The sequence below is a fragment of the Engraulis encrasicolus genome, chromosome 14, assembly GCF_034702125.1.
Source record: "Engraulis encrasicolus isolate BLACKSEA-1 chromosome 14, IST_EnEncr_1.0, whole genome shotgun sequence".
Classification (NCBI taxonomy): domain Eukaryota; kingdom Metazoa; phylum Chordata; class Actinopteri; order Clupeiformes; family Engraulidae; genus Engraulis; species Engraulis encrasicolus.
The window spans coordinates 4,397,724-4,417,387 of NC_085870.1; the positions used below are offsets into that span (position 1 = coordinate 4,397,724).

Below are 19,664 nucleotides of genomic sequence, written 5' to 3' on the forward strand. Positions count from 1 at the left end.
GTGAACAGATCTGCAATCCCACACCCGGTGAATTCACATGTGCCTGCGAGTTTGGATACACCCTAAATGCGGACGAGAAGACCTGCACAAGTTAGTTTACCCGGGGGTCAGGGTAGAAAGGAGATTACAGTTATTTCGGGCCTTTGACATCTTGAAGACAAAACACGTTTTATCCACTTCTGCAATTGAGGACACTGGTACCTCAGAATCTATACCTATACAATCAGTATTTTGACTTTAGTTTGCTGCTTAGCTAACAATATCACATGGCATGCTGTAATGTTTGTTGCTTCATACATAGCGCTAGGCATGTTGTATTAATTAAAGGGGTATGCCACTATTTAGCATTTAGCATGCTATAGCATGCTACACGGATCCATTGACTTTCACTAGCTTAGCGACATGCTCCCTCTTTTAACTTGTCTTAAAGCAAGACAATGGCTTACATGAAAAATAAGATACTTTACCACCTTCATAAACCTTGGCCAACAATTTTAACTGTATTAAGCCCCAAAATAGTGGCATTTCCCTTTAACATTGATTTAAATATGCTAAATTATGCATGTTTTGCTGCACAGTGATCTCCCACCTATTGTGTCTGTAAGCTCCAGAATGATCCCCAATAAGTGAAAAGCCAAAGTATAGCCAGGCCATTTAGAAACCACACTGTAAATGTAATAGAAATAATACTGCTGTAACAAGCCTTTTCTTAGCATATACAGGCCAGGAACACATAATGCTGATTTATTAGATAAATAAATAAATACATAAATACATAAATACATAAATAAATAAATAAATAAATAAATAAATAAACAAACAAACAAACAAACAAACAACTAAGTAAATAACGGGGCGCAAAAGCTGAACCGCAATATAGCGGGAGTTCACTGTACATTTTGATCAAGAATATTAAAACACTGTTTAGTAGTAATGAAAGCCTTTATCAAAGTGTTCTAACTCTTAATATACCTCGAGTTAACTTACTAAACATTAAAGCCCTTGGTATTTTATTGCAGTGATTGACCTCTGTGCTGAGGGCAAACATGATTGTGAACAGATCTGCAACCCCACGCCCGGTGAATTCACATGTGCCTGCGAGTTTGGATACACGCTAAATGCGGACGACAAGACTTGCACAAGTTAGTTTACCAGGGGGTCAGGATGACTGCAACACCTCAAAATACACACACTTAACCTAGCTTATGACGTCATAACTAATTTAGCAACATTTTTGGCTTTTAGCTTGCTAATAAGCTAACATTGTGCATTGTGCATGTTACACTGTCTGTTAACCTCTGCTAAAGCCTCAAAGCTTAGCCATTTGCATTGTGTTGCAGTGATTGACGTCTGTGCTGAGGGCAAGCATGATTGTGAACAGATCTGCAATCCCACACCCGGTGAATTCACATGTGCCTGCGAGTTTGGATACACCCTAAATGCGGACGAGAAAACTTGCACAAGTTAGTTTACCCGGGGGTCAGGGTAGAAACTTAAGGAGATTACGGTTATTTCGGGCCTTTGACATCTTCAAGACAAAACACATGTTTTACCCACTTCTACAATTGAGGACACCGGTACCTCAGAATCTATATGTATACAATTAGTATTTTGGCTTTAGTTTGCTGCTTAGCTAACAATATCACATGGCATGCTGTAATGTTTGTTGCTTCATACATAGCGCTAGGCATGTTGTATTAATTAACATTGATTTAAATTTGCTAAATTATGCATGTTTTGCTTCACAGTGATCTCCCACCTATTGTGTCTGTAAGCTCCAGAACGATCCCCAATAAGTGAAAAGCCAAAGTATAGCCAGGCCATTCAGAAACCACACTGTAAATGTATCATAAATAATACAGCTGCAACAAGTCTTTTCTTAGCATATACAGGTCAGGAACACATAATGCTGATTTATTAGATAAATAAATAAATACATACATACATACATAAATAAATAAATAAACAAACAAACAAACAAACAAACAAACAAACGAACAACTAAGTAAATAACGGGGCGCAAAAGCTGAACCGCAATATAGCGGGAGTTCACTGTACATTTTGATCAAGAATATTAAAACACTGTTTAGTAGTAATGAAAGCCTTTATCAAAGTGTTCTTACTCTTAAAATACCCCGAGTTAACTTACTAAACATTAAAGCCCTTGGTATTTTATTGCAGTGATTGACCTCTGTGCTGAGGGCAAACATGATTGTGAACAGATCTGCAACCCCACGCCCGGGGAATTCACATGTGCCTGCGAGTTCGGATACACCCTAAATAAAGACGAGAAGACTTGCACAAGTTAGTTAACCAGGGGGTCAGGATGACTGCAACACCTCAAAATACCCACACTTAACCTAGCTTATGACGTCATAACTAATTTAACAACATTTTTGGCTTTTAGCTTGCTAATAAGCTAACATTGTGCATTGTGCATGTTACACTGTCTGTTAACCTCTGCTAAAGCCTCAAAGCTTAGCCATTTGCATTGTGTTGCAGTGATTGACCTCTGTGCTGAGGGCAAACATGATTGTGAACAGATCTGCAATCCCACGCCCGGTGAATTCACATGTGCCTGCGAGTTTGGATACACCCTAAATGCGGACGAGAAGACTTGCACAAGTTAGTTTACCCGGGGGTCAGGGTAGAAAGGAGATTACAGTTATTTCGGGCCTTTGACATCTTGAAGACAAAACATGTTTTATCCACTTCTGCAATTGAGGACACTGGTACCTCAGAATCTATACCTATACAATCAGTATTTTGGCTTTAGTTTGCTGCTTAGCTAACAATATCACATGGCATGCTGTAATGTTTGTTGCTTCATACATAGCGCTAGGCATGTTGTATTCATTAAAGGGGTATGCCACTATTTAGCATTTAGCATGCTATAGCATGCTACACGGACCCATTGACTTTCACTTGCTTAGCGACATGCTCCCTCTTTTAACTTGTCTTAAAGCAAGACAATGGCTTACATGAAAAATAAGATACTTTACCACCTTCATAAACCTTGGCCAACAATTTTACCTGTATTAAGCCCCAAAATAGTGGCATCCCCCTTTAACATTGATTTAAATTTGCTAAATTATGCATGTTTTGCTGCACAGTGATCTCCCACCTATTGTGTCTGTAAGCTCCAGAACGATCCCCAATAAGTGAAAAGCCAAAGTATAGCCAGGCCATTTAGAAACCACACTGTAAATGTAATAGAAATAATACTGCTGCAACAAGCCTTTTCTTAGCATATACAGGCCAGGAACACATAATGCTGATTTATTAGATAAATAAATAAATACATAAATACATAAATACATAAATACATAAATACATAAATACATAAATACATAAATAAATAAATAAATAAACAAACAAACAAACAAACAAACAACTAAGTAAATAACGGGGCGCAAAAGCTGAACCGCAATATAGCGGGAGTTCACTGTACATTTTGATCAAGAATATTAAAACCCTGTTTAGTAGTAATGAAAGCCTTTATCAAAGTGTTCTTACTCTTAAAATACCCCGAGTTAACTTACTAAACATTAAAGCCCTTGGTATTTTATTGCAGTGATTGACCTCTGTGCTGAGGGCAAGCATGATTGTCAGCAGATCTGCAACCCCACGCCCGGTGAATTCACATGTGCCTGCGAGTTCGGATACACCCTAAATAAAGACGAGAAGACTTGCACAAGTTAGTTTACCAGGGGGTCAGGATGACTGCAACACCCCAAAACACATACACTTAACCTACCTTAACACATAATTTAGCAACATGTTTGGCCTTTAGCGTGCTAATAAGCTAACATATCACATGGCATTCAGTAATTGTTGCTGCTTTATACATGGCATTAGGCATGCTGCATTTACATTTTAAGCGTACATTGTGCATGTTTTTCAGTAGGGCCTATGTATTAACCTCTGCCAAAGCCTCAATGACAATTCATCAAAGGATATTCACATCCATAATCAATTATGCTAATTCCTTGAACCCTTTGATTAGCTGCCCTTAACACTTTAGCCCTTTGCATTGTGTTCCAGTGATAGACCTCTGTGCTGAGGGCAAGCATGATTGTGAACAGATCTGCAACCCCACGCCCGGTGAATTCACATGTGCCTGCGAGTTCGGATACACCCTAAATGCGGACGAGAAGACTTGCACAAGTTAGTAATCGAAGAGAGAAAAGTTTTCAAATATATTTTCGAAGAGCTGAGGTGCCCCTAAGCAGACAGACTGTGCACTATTTATCAAACACCCACACACCCAATATGCATCTGAAATCCTGGACGCTGCCTTGGCAGAAAGTTTTTTTTTATGGTACCCAGTTTTACGCGCTTCGATGGAATATGTGGAAAGGAACGCTGCGTTTCATATCTACATCCAAGGAGTCGTAACTTTTGGATAGCCATCTGCTCAACAAATGTGGGCTACCATGGCTGCCTCCGACATTTTCTCACTCATAAACACACACAGGCCTACAGTACACACAATCACGCTCAACCGCTGTGAATATAGCTAATCACGATCTGGCTTCGAGTTGCTAACACATCACATGCAATAACTGCAGTGGCTTCATAAATTGCACCAGGCATGTTGTATTACTTAAGTGTGATATACTTGATGTGATATGCATGTTTCTCACTTATTGCAAATTTCTCTTAAAGCTTAACTCTTCCATTCAGTGAGTGCCATTAACGCTAAGAAGGACTAATGCTTCAGCCCTTTGCATTGTGTTGCAGTGATTGACCTCTGTGCTGAGGGCAAACATGATTGTCAGCAGATCTGCAACCCCACGCCTGGTGAATTCACATGTGCCTGCGAGTTTGGATACACACTAAATAAGGACGAGAAGACTTGCACAAGTTAGTGAATGCTGGGAACAAGAAAATAGCGGACGGATTTTAAGATCTGTTATGCTTCTATGCACTTTGAGAACACAAACGCTTTTTTCACCTCCAGACTGTAAAGCAGCATTATTCTGGAAACATGTTTTTGATTTACAGCTTGCTAACAAGCCAACGCATTACATGCAACACCTGCACTAACTTTATAACTGGCACTAGGCATAGGCAACTTCAAATGCAATGACCTTTGAAAAATATGCATGTTTTATATGGCATATTTAAAGGGGACCTTGGATGCTGTTCTGGGTTCTCCCGCGCAATGCGGCAGCATGAAGCTTTTGTGCATGTGAAGAATAACATCATCAAGTGTGACCGTATGTCACAAAATTGGTCAACAGCTATATCCAGGCTGGCACCAACTACAGTAGTGCCTCTGCTCAATTTAATTTCAGGTACCGCAGCTAGAGAAAACCCATAGACATAAAACCTAGATGCCACATTGGCCACTCCTTTGTATTGGAAGAAATGGCTGAAGTCAGATAGGCGCCCTGTTTAGGCCGTATACGCTGCCATCAATTGCTGACAAAGTGATACGTCCATTATCCTGTAGGTGGCGGTAATTCAACATCTATGAAAAACAGGATACTGGCCCAAGATGGCGGCGCCCAGTGTTGAGCAACAAAAAAAAGGCCAAATGTGCCATCTAGTGTTCATATCTATGGAGAGAACTGTTAGCTAGAACCAGGAAGTAATCAATCCAAACCTAAGTGTCATCAGAAGAGAAACCGTGAAGTCGTTTAGCCACATCACGACCAAACAGCTTCAATTGGTTAAAAAAGTATAACCCAAACAAATCTTAATGCTGCAGGGTCTGCCGGTTTTCACAAAGTGAAAGAAACCAGCTGGTGCATGAGGCAACATACCTACATCACATGCAAAAAGCAAACCTTTTTCTGACCGACTAACAAAGTGCTCCCTGCACACAACTTCGGGGGTAGGCGACGTCATTTCACACCAGTCTTTTTTAGCATTACATTTTTATTATCCACAAAGAGCATCATCCGAGGTCCACTTTAAATTCACGTAGGCAACACTGTTGCTTAAGCTTATTATCATCAACCAACAGAACTGACATTGTCAGTTTGAAACTACTGGTAGGATAGTTCATATTGAACTGTTGTGAGTTTTAAAAAAATCCCAAATCCATGTGCTAAATGCTTTAGCCATTTCTATTGTGTTCCAGTGATTGACCTCTGTGCTGAGGGCAAACATGATTGTCAGCAGATCTGCAACCCCACGCCTGGTGAATTCACATGTGCCTGCGAGTTTGGATACACACTAAATAAGGACGAGAAGACTTGCACAAGTTAGTAGTGATCAGGCGAAACAAAGAATGTATCACTAAATGAGTATAGTGTGAGCCAGAGCCATAGAGATAACAGAGTCAGTCGATCTCCACTGTGCCCTAGGGCCGACTTCCTCATTAGCAAAATTAGCTGTTTTAGCTTCTCAGTACTGCTCAGCGTTGCGAATGTTAGTTCCTAGCAGTGGGCGTAGCACATAGCAAATGCAATGCAGGGAATATGACAAGACTTGCTGTTCATAGTAATAACTTCAGATAAACATCACAGATGGTAAACTGTTGTGATTATCACCACCGAGACAGTTGCTGGTTTACATATTTGTGGTGATTACCCCACAGTATAGTTTGTTAGTCCTTATTTTTGGCTGTTAATGTGGTGGTTCTATGTTGAGTCTATGGAAAGACAGCCGCTTTAGGAACACCCTTATCTCGCTGAAAGGCGGAGCTGCCATTTAATTCCTGGTCCTCCTTGCGTAACTCTCCCCTCTGTATGGCTCTGGTGTGAGCCAAGAAAGACGGTGTCTAATGCACATGCACAGGCTCTCAGCTTTTTCTAGCTAACTACACCATATGCTATAATAAGTAACAACTCGGCTTTAAGTGAACCACTGGTAGTCTTTTAGATACATAACTGGCTACAATATTAAACATATAGTGGGTCAACATCCCACACATAACATTTTAAATATAGGCCTATGCATTATTTTCCTAAAAAGCTTAGCCATTTCCATTGTGTTCCAGTGATTGACCTCTGTGCTGAGGGCAAACATGATTGTCAGCAGATCTGCAACCCCACGCCCGGTGAATTCACATGTGCCTGCGAGTTTGGATACACGCTAAATAAGGACGAGAAGACTTGCACAAGTTAGTGACCACAGAGCGAACAACTGGCCTTCACACACATATTTAAAATAATACTAGTTCCTCAAAAAGTTCCACACTTCCGTTCGCTAAGCACCTGAGACCTTTGCATTGTGTTGCAGTGATTGACCTCTGTGCTGAGGGCAAGCATGATTGTGAGCAAGTTTGCAACCCCACGCCCGGTGAATTCACATGTGCCTGCAACTTTGGATACACCCTAAATGCGGACGACAAGACTTGCACAAGTTAGTTCTCAATTAGATGATGACTAGCAGCTACATTTTCTTTTAACTATGGCTTTCACAAAATCTCACTTGGACAAATATTTAATATTTTAACCTGTACGCCACTTAACTATCTCACATGCAATAACAGTTATGGCTGCATAATTGTCATTTGATTGTTTTTGATAACCATGCACGTTTTTGCTAATTAATGTTAACTTTTCCTGACACTGCAAAAGTTTGTAATTAGGTAGCAAAAGAGTTGAAGTGAGGCTACTCGATGAGAAAAGCGTCATTCAGCTAATTCTGTGAGCTACACACCTGAGACCTTTGCATTGTGTTCCAGTGATTGACCTCTGTGCTGAGGGCAAACATGATTGTCAGCAGATCTGCAACCCCACGCCTGGTGAATTCACATGTGCCTGCGAGAAAGGGTACACCCTGAATAAGGACGAGAAGACTTGCACAAGTTAGTGATCCAAAAGGCTGTACACAAGAGATACGTTTGGGGGACACAGTTCGACGTTTAGCTTTGCTAACTAGCTAACACATAACATGCAATAACAGTAACGGCTGTGTAATATCCTTAGGCATGACACAGGTCTCACATTACCATAAACTGATGAACATGTGCATGTTTTTGCCAACATATTTTAAAAAATGCTTTACTATTTCTTGCTTATAATTTTGTGAAGGAATAGGGCCATTGGATGGTCATGTTGGATTTGAACTTCATTTCTTTGCATCACTTTGGTGGTTTTGTTTTGTCCATGACGCTATGGACAACACTCTACAGTCTGCACATTTCAGACATTTCCATTTTATTGCAGTGATTGACCTCTGTGCTGAGGGCAAACATGATTGTGAACAGATCTGCAACCCCACGCCCGGTGAATTCACATGTGCCTGCAACAAAGGGTACACCCTGAATGACGACGACAAGACTTGCACAAGTTAGTGATGGATTACAAGGGCACAAGTTTCAATTCTTACATTTCTTAATTCTTCTTAAACTCCTCATGTGTCTGCCTTTCATATACGTAGAACACATTATGCTAAAATACATTTGCTTGCTAATTTTGCTAACAGATAACGTGCAATAACAAAGCATTGGCTGACTAAATTACATAACCTATATTGACCACATTCAAGGAACGCTATGACTATTATATGAATAAATGAAACATATCAGACACATAAGGATTTGGGGACTTCAACTTGTCTCAATCCGGAGGACTGTAGGCTACATTGCGGTCATGGCATGTTTTTGATTGCTAACCTCCCAGCGGTGTTGTTTCCCTCCCATTCTCTCCACAGTGATCAACTACTGCTCATTCGGCAACCACAGCTGTCAGCATGAGTGTGTCAGTATCCTCGGTGGCTACTTCTGCCGCTGCCACGAGCACTACACCCTGCAGGAGGATGGCAAGACCTGTCTGCGTAAGTACAAATATTGGTAACACTTTATTTTAGGGATACATCTATTAGCACTAACCATACAATGTCACTGTATAAGTAACTTGTAAGGCATGTACAAAGCAAAATCAAACATTTGTTAGGCATGTATTCACAAATGTCTTGTTCATGCACAATAAGGGATTTATTACCAATTTAACCTTAGTAAGGACCTAGTAGGCCTTAGCTTTTGCTTAGTACATGCCTTACAAGTTACGTAAGCAGGCATTGACATTGTATGTATTAGTGCTAATAGATGTAACCCTAAAATAAAGTGTTACCCAAATATTATCCACCCTATTATCCCCAGTTACATGGGTGGCACCATTAGGATTTAGCTAGCAGTCTCGTCACCAAATGAAAAATACAGGTTCACAGACACACATATCTGACAGTGAATGGCCTATAAAATACTCTTCAGTATATCATCTATTGATGTTATTATGACCTTGATACCGTATAAAACACATGGGCTACAAAGAACTACTAGTTTGGGTACATAGAGAAGGATAACAGGAAACGCTCACAATCAGTTTTGCCACTCTGCTTGCCAAACACTTGGAAATCACTCCGACAAAACAGTGTATTTTTTTTTAGATATCAGTGATAGTAGTGCTTTTTTGGGTACAGCTAAACCCTATAAGCCCTAAAGAAGAAACACTTTTCTCTCTTTTACTTGGCCTCCGTTGAGTATTCCCAACCATTCAAAGGCCAAGTGTGTCTGTAAAGCTTCTGATCTATTATCTAGAAAGTGCTTCCCAAAATCTACTCACTGACACACTGGAATAATAGTCAACACTGGTCGCACCAGATGCTCGCTGGCTGATTGAGTGTCCTGAGAATGCTGAAAATCAACAAAGCGTTGGTGGACCGGACTTATCCGTGGTCGACAGGGCCGGATTAAGATGGCCTGGGGCCCCTAGGCTACAGGTTGCCGTGGGGCCCCCCGTAATGCAATTTTTGCGACAATTTTACACAGACAATGTCATAATTAGGAGCTAGGAATGAATGATAACATGTCTGTATTTAACATGAAAGATGAATTTTAACATATTGCATCTTGTCACAATTCTGCAATTTTTCACTTTTGGCCAATCAGGGCCCCCCTGGCAGGTGGGGGCCCCTAGGCTTTAGCCATATCTAGCCTGTGCATTAATCCAACCCTGGTGGTCGACTGGCTGGTGTAATGGCCTTCCCAGACCATCTCAGCGGACAGTTTGGCGGCCAAAAATAACAAGACAGGCATTCATTCATTTATCACGACATCAATGGAGAGGGTTTTCGGTTGCTTTTTGGAAACCTGTTGAGTTGACGCAGTGTTCCATTCGAGTGAGCAACACATTTTTAACAGTCCTCAGTGCTTGTTGTTACAAGAATCTCATAAACACTATTAAATACGTGTGTGTGCGTGTGTGCGTGCGTGCGTGCGTGCGTGTGTGTGTGTGTGTGCGTGTGTGTGTGTGTGTGTGCGTGTGTGCGTGCGTGCGTGCGTGCGTGTGTGGGTGTGTGCATGTGTGTGATTCAGATGGGCATAGCAGGTATGGTGTTATATGAGAATTCTTTTGGATTCTACAAGACTCGCATATTCCATTCATCGCTCAGGCGTCTTGACTGAACTCTGGCTCTTGTCAATGGCAGGTCTTGCAGGATTTAGTGTAATACAGTGGTTCTTAACCTATTTTTTCTTCATGCACCCCCATACCTGTGACCAAGACAAGCCGTGCACCCCTAACCCAAACTTCTACACTTCTATAAGCCTTAAAAATGATTCTTGCTTGAGACATTAATCAATACCTTAATGATTTGACATGGGGACCAAGATCAGTTTAAAGCAGAATTTTGGTCACAATCTAAACAGAAACACAATTCTGTGCACCCCCTGAAATCTCAGGCACACGCACCCCCAGGGGGTGCCCGCACCCCAGGTTAAGAACCACTGGTGTAATAAACTCTGTGTTTAATCTGTGTTGTCCATCAGCTGATAACCTGTGCAACACTGTGGAGCATGGCTGCGAGTTCCAGTGCGTCAGCACAATAGGATCCTACTACTGTGTCTGCCCCGAGGGCCAGCTGCTGCAGGAGGATGGCAAGACTTGTGGAAGTAAGTCTCTCCACCATGCATCTACAAGACTTAAAGGGGTACGCCACTATTTTGAGGCTTAATACAGTTAAAATCGTTGGCTGAGGTTTATAAAGGTGGTAAAGTGTCTTATTTTTCATGTTAAGCGTTGTCTTGCTTTAAGAGGGAATATGTCACTAAGCTAGTGAAAGTCAATGCATCCGTGTAGCGTCTCCAGGAATGCATCTTTTAAAGGGACACTGTGCAGGAAATGGTCAAAAAAGGTACTGCAACTATGCTGCTTATTGAAATTGGGCTGCCTATTGCCAAATTCGATCTTTACATGAAAGTTTACTAAGTATTAAACAAATATTTTCTTGTATGGTCCAAGTACAGTCATTTTTGTAGCTAAAAATGGCTATTTTTGGAAATTCAAAATGGCGGACCATGGAGAAGATCCCCCTTTTCATGTATGAAGTGCCATTTTTCCAGTCATAATGAATACTTAGAATTTGATGCTGGTGGTAAGTATTCATGAAAAAGGTATCATTAGTGAATGGGCAGCATGAATTCTGGAAATAAACAACTAAAAATCTCACACAGTGTCCCTTTAATGAAGCACACAGAAACGCATATTAGTTTCACCTTCTTGGAAAAATACTATTGTTATTTGTTTCAAATTAAACATAGTCTTTGAATAATAAATCTGTGTAGAATGTGCATGGGTTGTGCGTTTTTTTCAAGTAGAAATGCAAGGTGCTTACAGTACAGGGGATGTCTTAGCCCTTCAAGCACAGCCACTGTTATAAATTAGTTGTCACCAGAATGGCAAAGACCAACTCGTAATATATTACTGACAGCCCTATGCACAGTCATAGGGGTGTAGTACTATGGTAGTTACACAAGACACAGTATCAAGACTAAGCCAGAATTAAACATCAACTAAACAGAAAATAATCATAGTAATAGCAGAGTAGTAAGTCATGGTAATGACAGGGTGTTATAGTGTAATTAAGTATCTGATTTGAATTTGGTTTGGTATGATTTTTCGACCTAACCCAGTGTTATGTACCTAAGAAAATTGCAGTTGATTATGACCAGTGTTGCCAAGTCCGCTTATTATAAACGACCTTGGGCTTCTTTTTTTGAGCAGTCGCTTATAATTTTGTAAAGTCGCGGGTTGCGGTTTTTTTGGGCTTGTTCTTTTCAGGGTTGGGCTTGCTGTTTTCTCCTGCTCTGGCGGTGATTTGAATGTGTTTCTCAATGGCAACTCGTTTTTTCTCACTCATCCTTACAAGTGACCCTACTACAATATTGTTAACTCCCACTTTCTGTGGTCACTTGTGGGGATTTTAGCTGCCACGCAGACCCCCGCAAAGAGCAAGGTCTTCCCTGACCAGGCACACGACTGACAACCCACCCTTTCGGTCGCTTCTTTTGGGCTTGTTTTCACAACACCCGTCAGTCGCTTCTTTTGGGCTTGTTTTTAGGGCGTCAGTCGCTTATTTGTCGTAGAAAATCTGGCAACACTGATTATGACTCTCTCTCCAGCCTGCAGGTCTGCCAACATTGATCTGGTGCTGCTGATCGATGGGTCTAAGAGTGTGCGGCCACAGAACTTTGAACTGGTCAAGCAGTTTGTCAACCAGGTGAGACAGTCACCATTTCTCAATGTCAAGTGTATGAGCCTTGGAAGTGTGTCAGCCTAATTAGTCACACCCAGTGATTGGATACTCTGCAGAGCTCACCAGAGTATATCCTTACACTTATACACTTGGAAGGATGCACACTAGACATTGAGAAATGGACAGTATTTCCCATACATTGACCATTCTGTAGCTCAGCACCACACAAGAAAAAAACAGCACCACAAATTGATCAACAGCCACACATACTGTATGTGTCAATGGGGGTATACTACACACCACACTGGCCTATGTGATTTGCCTGTGGCTCCAAACAATGTTACTTGTATACATAACAGTGTCCTAATGCAGTGTTTCTCAACAGGGGTGCCGCAGGCCCCCCTCAGGGGTGCCACGGAAACGTGGCTGATGAATAAATTATTTAATATAATACATATTTGTCTAAATTGATAAGTTAATGCTAGTCAGTGGAATCTTTCATCTGCCAATTACGCACAATAAAGTAAATATAGTTCGCCCCAGTCAGCTGCAACTTCGAACGTAGGTCGTGTGACGTCTCCAAATGTGTTACTTTTCTAAGCTTGTGTGGTATCGGATGCGATGCCATGTTACGGCTTGTTGGTTTGGGGTGCCTTGAAATTTTTCATGAATTGAAAGGGTGCCTCGCCTAAAAAAAGGTTGAGAAACACTGTCCTAATGGACTACGAAGTCTCTCTCGTGCCTTTAGGTCGTGGACTCCCTTGAACTTTTCTAGTTGTTTTAGGAAGTACAGTACAGCGCAGTCTTAATGTCTTATGATGTTCTGATTCGTTCGATGATTCGTTCTGTTCTGTAGGTGGTGGACTCTCTGGACGTGTCTGTGCACGGCACGCGCATCGGCCTGGTGCAGTACTCGAGCCGGGTGCGCACCGAGTTCCCGCTCAGCATGTACCAGACGGCGGAGGAGATCAAGGCGGCGGTGCTGAACGTGCAGTACATGGAGAAGGGCACCATGACGGGCCTGGCCCTCAAGCACATGGTGGAGAACAGCTTCTCGCCAGCAGAGGGCGCCCGCGACCCCGCCAGGAACATCCCGCGCGTCGGCCTGGTCTTCACCGACGGACGCTCGCAGGACGACATCACCGAGTGGTCCAAGAAGGCCAAGGAGGCTGGTAAGGGTTGTCGTCAAAAAAAGGAGGGAAGGAGTACAAGGCACTCTTCTTATCCAAAGCGTTTGAAAAGCAGTCTCTTGTCAGTCATGTATAAAGTCATGTTTTATTCCACGTTAGTGATGCTTTATATCAGGCGTGGGGAACCTCTGTATCGAGGGCCGTTTGCGGCCCTTGAGGTCGTTTTATCTGGGCCCCCATATGATTTTAATGTTATGCAGCTTCACATGAAATGTGACGTATTATATAAAGGTATATTAGAAATTACATTTGTAATACAATTCAGTTAGTTATATTCAGGGGTCCTAGAGAATGTGGGGACTGTTTTAAAGGTAGCTGCCTTCAATATAGGCCTAAAGTGCACGGGGAAATCCTGGATTGTGTTCATAATCGGCCCTCGGAGGACTTTCACGGCCCTCGAATGAATTTGAAGTGGCCCTTCGAATGAAAAAGGTTCCCCACCCCTGCTTAATATAGACAGAAAGTTGTTGTCCGCACACTGGTAGACTTACATTTGCATTTTTTTAAGTATTTTTATTATTGTTTATTATCAGAGAGGAAAGTCAGGTGAGACAGGAAGTGAGTTGGGAGAGGGAGACGGCCGGGTGAGGCCCGGCAAAGGACCCGGGCCGGGAATCAATCCCGGGTCAGCTGCATAGTGCCCTACTGCTAGCGCCATGGCAGGGTCTAAATTTGCATTTTTAAAGGGACACTGTGTGACATTTTTAGTTGTTTATTTCCAGAATTCATGCTGCCCATTCACTAATGTTACCTTTTTCATGAATACTTACCACCAGCATCAAATTCTAAGTATTCATTATGACTGGAAAAATTGCACTTTTCATACATGAAAAGGGGGATCTTCTCCATGGTCCGCCATTTTGAATTTCCAAAAATAGCCATTTTTAGCTGCAAAAATGACTGTACTTGGACCATACTAGAAAATATTTGTTCATTACTTAGTAAACTTTCATGCAAAGATCAAATTTGGCACTAGGCAGCCCAGTTTCAATGAGCAGCATAGTTGCAGTACCTTTTTTGACCATTTCCTGCACAGTGTCCCTTTAACATTTCATTTCAGTGATGATTTATGATTCGTGTTTTGTTTTCCGCAGGTATCACCATGTATGCGGTGGGCGTTGGCAAGGCTGTGGAGGATGAGCTGCGTGAGATCGCCTCCGAGCCCGCGGACAAACACTTCTTCTACTCAGCAGACTTCACGGCCATCAACCAGATCGCAGAAAACCTGAAACTCAACGTCTGTGCAGGTCAGTCATCATCAGCGGTTAACCCCTTAGCGCAGAGCCTATGATATAACCCTACTGTCGCTGAAATTGTAATGGCTACATCTTAATATGTTTCTTAAAGTGATACTGTCCCATTTTTGGAAATAAGCTTATTCTACACCTCCTCTTGAGTTAAATAATAGGCTTTTACCGTTCTCCTGAACTTCCAATTGTTTCCTAGTTATGGCAGTGCACATTTTACCTCCAAGCTAACAGTTAACATTGAGTCCTATGAGACCAGTCAGCCGCGAGCTGGTCTCATAGGACTCAATGTTAACTGCTAGCATGGAGGTAAAATTTGCACTGTCATACCCAGAGAACAGTTGAAAGTGCAGGAGAACGGTCAAAACCTTTTTTTTAACTCAAGGGGAGGAGTAAAATAAGCTTATTTCCAAAAATGGGACAGTATCACTTTAAGGCTCTCATAATGTCATAGCAACGTTGTTATGATGTAGTTCAGTATTTTCAGCAAATAGTGAATAGGCCTGCCGGCGACCCAATCTGCAGTAAGATGCTACGTAAATCTGAACAGCAATTCATCCTTTAATCAGACAGCAGCTCCTAAATGCTGTCTCTACGACGTCCTTTTTTGTTTTTTAAACCACTTCCTTACTATCAGTAATACCTCAGAGTGTAACTCATATGGGACAGTAGTAAGTAGTCATTGGGAAACAACATGGTTCTTGCATTTTTTTAAATACAGTAAAACTAGTTCTTTAGCGCCACCTAGTGTCTAGGAGTTCTAAGGAATGAGAAAAGGAAAAAAGTGGAAGCCACTGTCTTTGAGATAAAGGGTCATACGAGTTTTGAAAACAAATTGTCCTTTTATGTTGCACCTTTGGCAAAAATCATCACTTCTGTAATTATATTATATTATGGTTGTATTTATGGAAAATCAAAATTTGATGGAGATTAACTGTTTGTGTCTCTTGTGTGTGCACGTGTGTGTGTGCACGTGTGTGTGTGTGTGTGTGTGTGTGTGTGTGTGTGTGTGTGTGTGTGTGTGTGTGTGTGTGTGTGTGTGTGTGTGTGTGTGTGTGTGTGTGTGTGTGCGTGCGTTCGTGCGTGCGTGCGTGCGTGTGTGGTTTTCCTCCACAGAGGAGAGCCAGGGGGAGATTGAGGTGAAGGATCCGTGTGCTTGTGAGAGCCTAGTGGAGTTCCAGCAGGCTACAATGGCAGCCCTGGAAACGCTAAACGCCAAACATATCCTTTATCAAAACCCATCAAGTCAAGTCAAGCCAAGTCAGCTTTTATTGTCACTTTCTTCATTTGCGCAAGGCATACAAGGGAAAATGAAATTACGTTTTCTCTCTATACCATGCCAGGACAGACATATACAAGACTGACATATTACAGACTGAGATAAAGTGCAAGACATGACAGATAACACTGATGGACTGGTAACAATAAGTGGTCAATAATAAATAGAGTACAAATAAACATTTAACATTTAACATTAACATTGAACATGTAAACAGAAGATAAGATAAAAATAGAGTGTAGACATTACAATACTAGAAATAATAACAGTGACAGCAGCAATAGTGTGTGTATGTTCCAGGACTGAGGTAGTGCAGGTAGGTGCAGTCCCTGGTACAGTGTGTGTGTGTGTGCGTGTGCGTGTGCGTGTGCGTGTGCGTGTGCGTGTGTGTGTGTGTGTGTGTGTGCGTGTGTGTGCGTGTGTGTGTGTGTGTGTGTGTGTGTGTGTGTGTGTGTGTGTGTGTGTGTGTGTGTTCTTGTGGGGTAGTGCAGGTCCACTCCAATAGTGGAATACAAAAAGTCAAAGCTGTGCTGTACACTGTATCGTCCAACATGGTCCATTGTAGTTCAGTGGTCACCATAACCTTCCATCACTCAGGCTTTTACATACCTACACATTAGGAGCTGGTTCCGCGTAGCAGGATATTTTTTAAATGTGGATGTTTTTTTCTCCTGGTTACATTGTTTTCGGCCTTCCGTTTCCACATAAGCAGAGCTTTAAAACCCACATATCAAAAATCCTGCTTTACAAATATCCCAGTTAGTGGGCTAAAATGTACCTGTTACAATGGAGTTTTTATTTTTATCCCCATGTTGCTCAGTTTCCACCTAAACAGCAGAAAAAATACCCACATATAAAAATATGCTGCTACATGGAAACAGCACCCCTGTGTCACCTCTCCACCACCATGTCTTTACGCTTCCTCGTTTTCAGTCAAAGTAACAAAATTGGCCTGAAATGGTCGTTACCTGCAAGGGTAGCCTACATTTTCCATTTCCAAGGTAAGTCCAAAACGTATGTATTTATGTATGTTATGGCAGTTTGCCCCATCCTTACATATTATTTTTGAACGGGGGCAGCTCTTCTGTAGTTGACCTCTGACCTCTGTCAGGGCTCCCCCTTTGGTTGGTGAGCCTCCTGTAGCCCACAGCTCTGAGGAGTAGAGGGGCTGGGTTCAGGATCACTGAAAGCTTTTGCCAGGCCCAGGAGAAAGTCATCTGAAAAGACTAGAGATGCATCGGATCCTGATTTTTAGGATCCTGCCGGATACTGGATCCACTGCTCAAGATCCTGCCGGATCCGGAACCAGATACCGGATACCGGATCCTACGAAAGGGTTGAAACATATAGTCCACTCGCACACACTCGGCCCTTTTTATTACGTTGGCTCAAACTATTTTTTAGAATCATTGGCTTATTGCCACACTGCCTGCAACAGCCACTTCCAAAGGGCTTTCACTTCATGCAGTGATTGGGGTTGTGAAAGACTGACTGAAAAGCCTAGGCTAGAGATGCACCACTCTCTGATTTTTAGGTAACATGCCGGATACGGGATCCACTGCTTAAGATCCTGCTGGACCCGGATCCTGTGAAAAACCCTATTATCCTGCCGGATCCGGAACCGGAACCGGATCCGGTGCATCTCTAGAAAAGACAGACACCCACCACCCAATACATAACATGTAATGAGTACCCAAGTTTGGGTTTAGTTTGGACCCCTCTCTCTTCCCCGGGCCCTGGACAACTGACCTGTTTGTCAACCCCCCTATGGTCTTCCCTGGCTACTGTATGTTGCTGCTGCTGAGCAGGGAGCTTCACAGGAAGCCAGGCTTCCCCTCCGACAGAGCAGAGCAGAGGGGGCTTCAATGAGCCCCTGTGAAGTCACGCGTGACTCCCGGAGTCTACCCACCACCTCACCTACGCACCTATACCCACAGCCCCATAATCTTTCACTGGCCCTCATTCATCAAAGTGGAGAGAGAGAGAAGGGCTCCTTGTCCTAAGCATCCGAATCGAGAAACAGATGTTGCGAAGGCAGGCAGGCTGGCAGGCAGGCCGGGCAAGAGAATGTCTCTTGGAGAACAATTTACACAGTGTTGTTGTTGGTTGGTGTAGTTGCTTTTTTAACCGAGTCTGACCGTTTGTTTTTGTTGTAATTGACAGTGACTGGAGGGGTGGTCGGGGTGGTGAGAGTGAGCACAATACAGTGCGTTGTGGGCAAGGGACTCCTTCTAACCGCTGTCAATCCTCATCAAGTTTGCCTGCTACAAATACGGTTTGATGCATAACAGATATAGTACAAGTGTATGAGGGAGGGAGGTTTGTGTTTGCACAATAGGCTGTGTGTGTGTTTGTCCTGTCCTGTCCTGTCCTCCATGACTGAATGAAACGAAGGACAGCACTCTTTATTCGCCCACGAACGTTTCGGGCAGAGCCCTTCTTCAGCGTGTAATGGCGTTTGCACCCATTACACGCTGAAGAAGGGCTCTGCCCGAAACGTTTGTGGGCGAATAAACAAAGAAGAAATCTGAAGAGTGCTGTCCTTCGTTTCATTCATTCAGTTACGTTTTTTGTGGGATGCAGCACCCAGTTAAGAACTGTTAAAATCAGCCTATTTAGGCGACAGTGTGAGCGCGTCTTCTCCACTTTTTTTTAACTGTCCTCCATGACCACAAGCTATGGTCAGAGAGAGTAGAGAGAAATAAAAAAAATAAAGAATCTCTGCTATGGTTCCTTAACTCTAAACCTCCACTGTCGACGATGACCGCCCGACTGGAAGATCTGGAGAACCAGCTGCTAACCAGGAAATAAAAAAAGCACAAACTCCCGTCACCACCTACCTATACCACCAACCGTCAACCGTGACCCTGCTTTGTTCGTCCCCAGACAATCAGGAAAATATAAAGAAGGAAGTCCCGTCACTCATCACAGACACTCTCTCTCTCCACTGCACTAAGGAGTCGTACAGACAGACAGACAGACAGACAGACTAACTAACAGAATGGAACGGAACCAGGGTGACCCTCTATAACGTGACACCACCCCACCCCACCCCACTCCACCCTGACTCCAGTCTTCAGCAGCGAGCGAGTGAGCGAGCTTGGTCTTCTCTGTGATGTCACTGTCACCTCCATTCTTCTTTGTATACTCCTTTGCAGCCGTTTGGGAAGTGAGATGATGGGATTTGTGTGATTTGCTTGTGTTATGGGGACTTAACTGTGAGAAGTGTGGAGAGGAGAGGAGAGGAGAGGAGAGGAGAGGAGAGGAGAGGAGAGGAGAGGAGAGGAGAGGAGAGGAGAGGAGGAGTGGAGTGGAGAGAAGAAAAGAAACAAGTCTCTGTGAGAAAAAAGAAACTTTTTTGTCCAAGTAAGATGTAAGTCTTAAGTGGGCTTAATTGAACTCAGAGATACAGCAGTAGTGTCCATGATCTTTCGTCATTATTACTTTTTAAAACTCCCAGAACAGTTACTGTATGCCCATACATTTCAATGCACCCTATTTATACTTGATCAC

The 19,664-nt window shown here is 42.6% G+C and overlaps 1 protein-coding gene across 1 annotated transcript in view; it reads left to right on the forward strand.

Annotated features, from left to right (window-relative positions):
* Positions 1-19,394, forward strand: part of matn4 (matrilin 4) — a 36,341-nt gene extending 16,947 nt beyond the window's left edge. Inside the window, exons 11-20 of the mRNA XM_063216303.1 lie at positions 2,182-2,304; positions 7,195-7,317; positions 8,127-8,249; positions 8,614-8,736; positions 10,730-10,852; positions 12,362-12,459; positions 13,292-13,607; positions 14,720-14,872; positions 15,989-16,093; positions 18,904-19,394. Of these exons, the coding sequence (XP_063072373.1) occupies positions 2,182-2,304; positions 7,195-7,317; positions 8,127-8,249; positions 8,614-8,736; positions 10,730-10,852; positions 12,362-12,459; positions 13,292-13,607; positions 14,720-14,872; positions 15,989-16,093; positions 18,904-18,962 (1,346 nt within the window). The 3' untranslated portion in view covers positions 18,963-19,394. The remainder of the gene's footprint in view (positions 1-2,181; positions 2,305-7,194; positions 7,318-8,126; positions 8,250-8,613; positions 8,737-10,729; positions 10,853-12,361; positions 12,460-13,291; positions 13,608-14,719; positions 14,873-15,988; positions 16,094-18,903) is intronic.
* Positions 19,395-19,664: the final 270 nt, after the last annotated feature.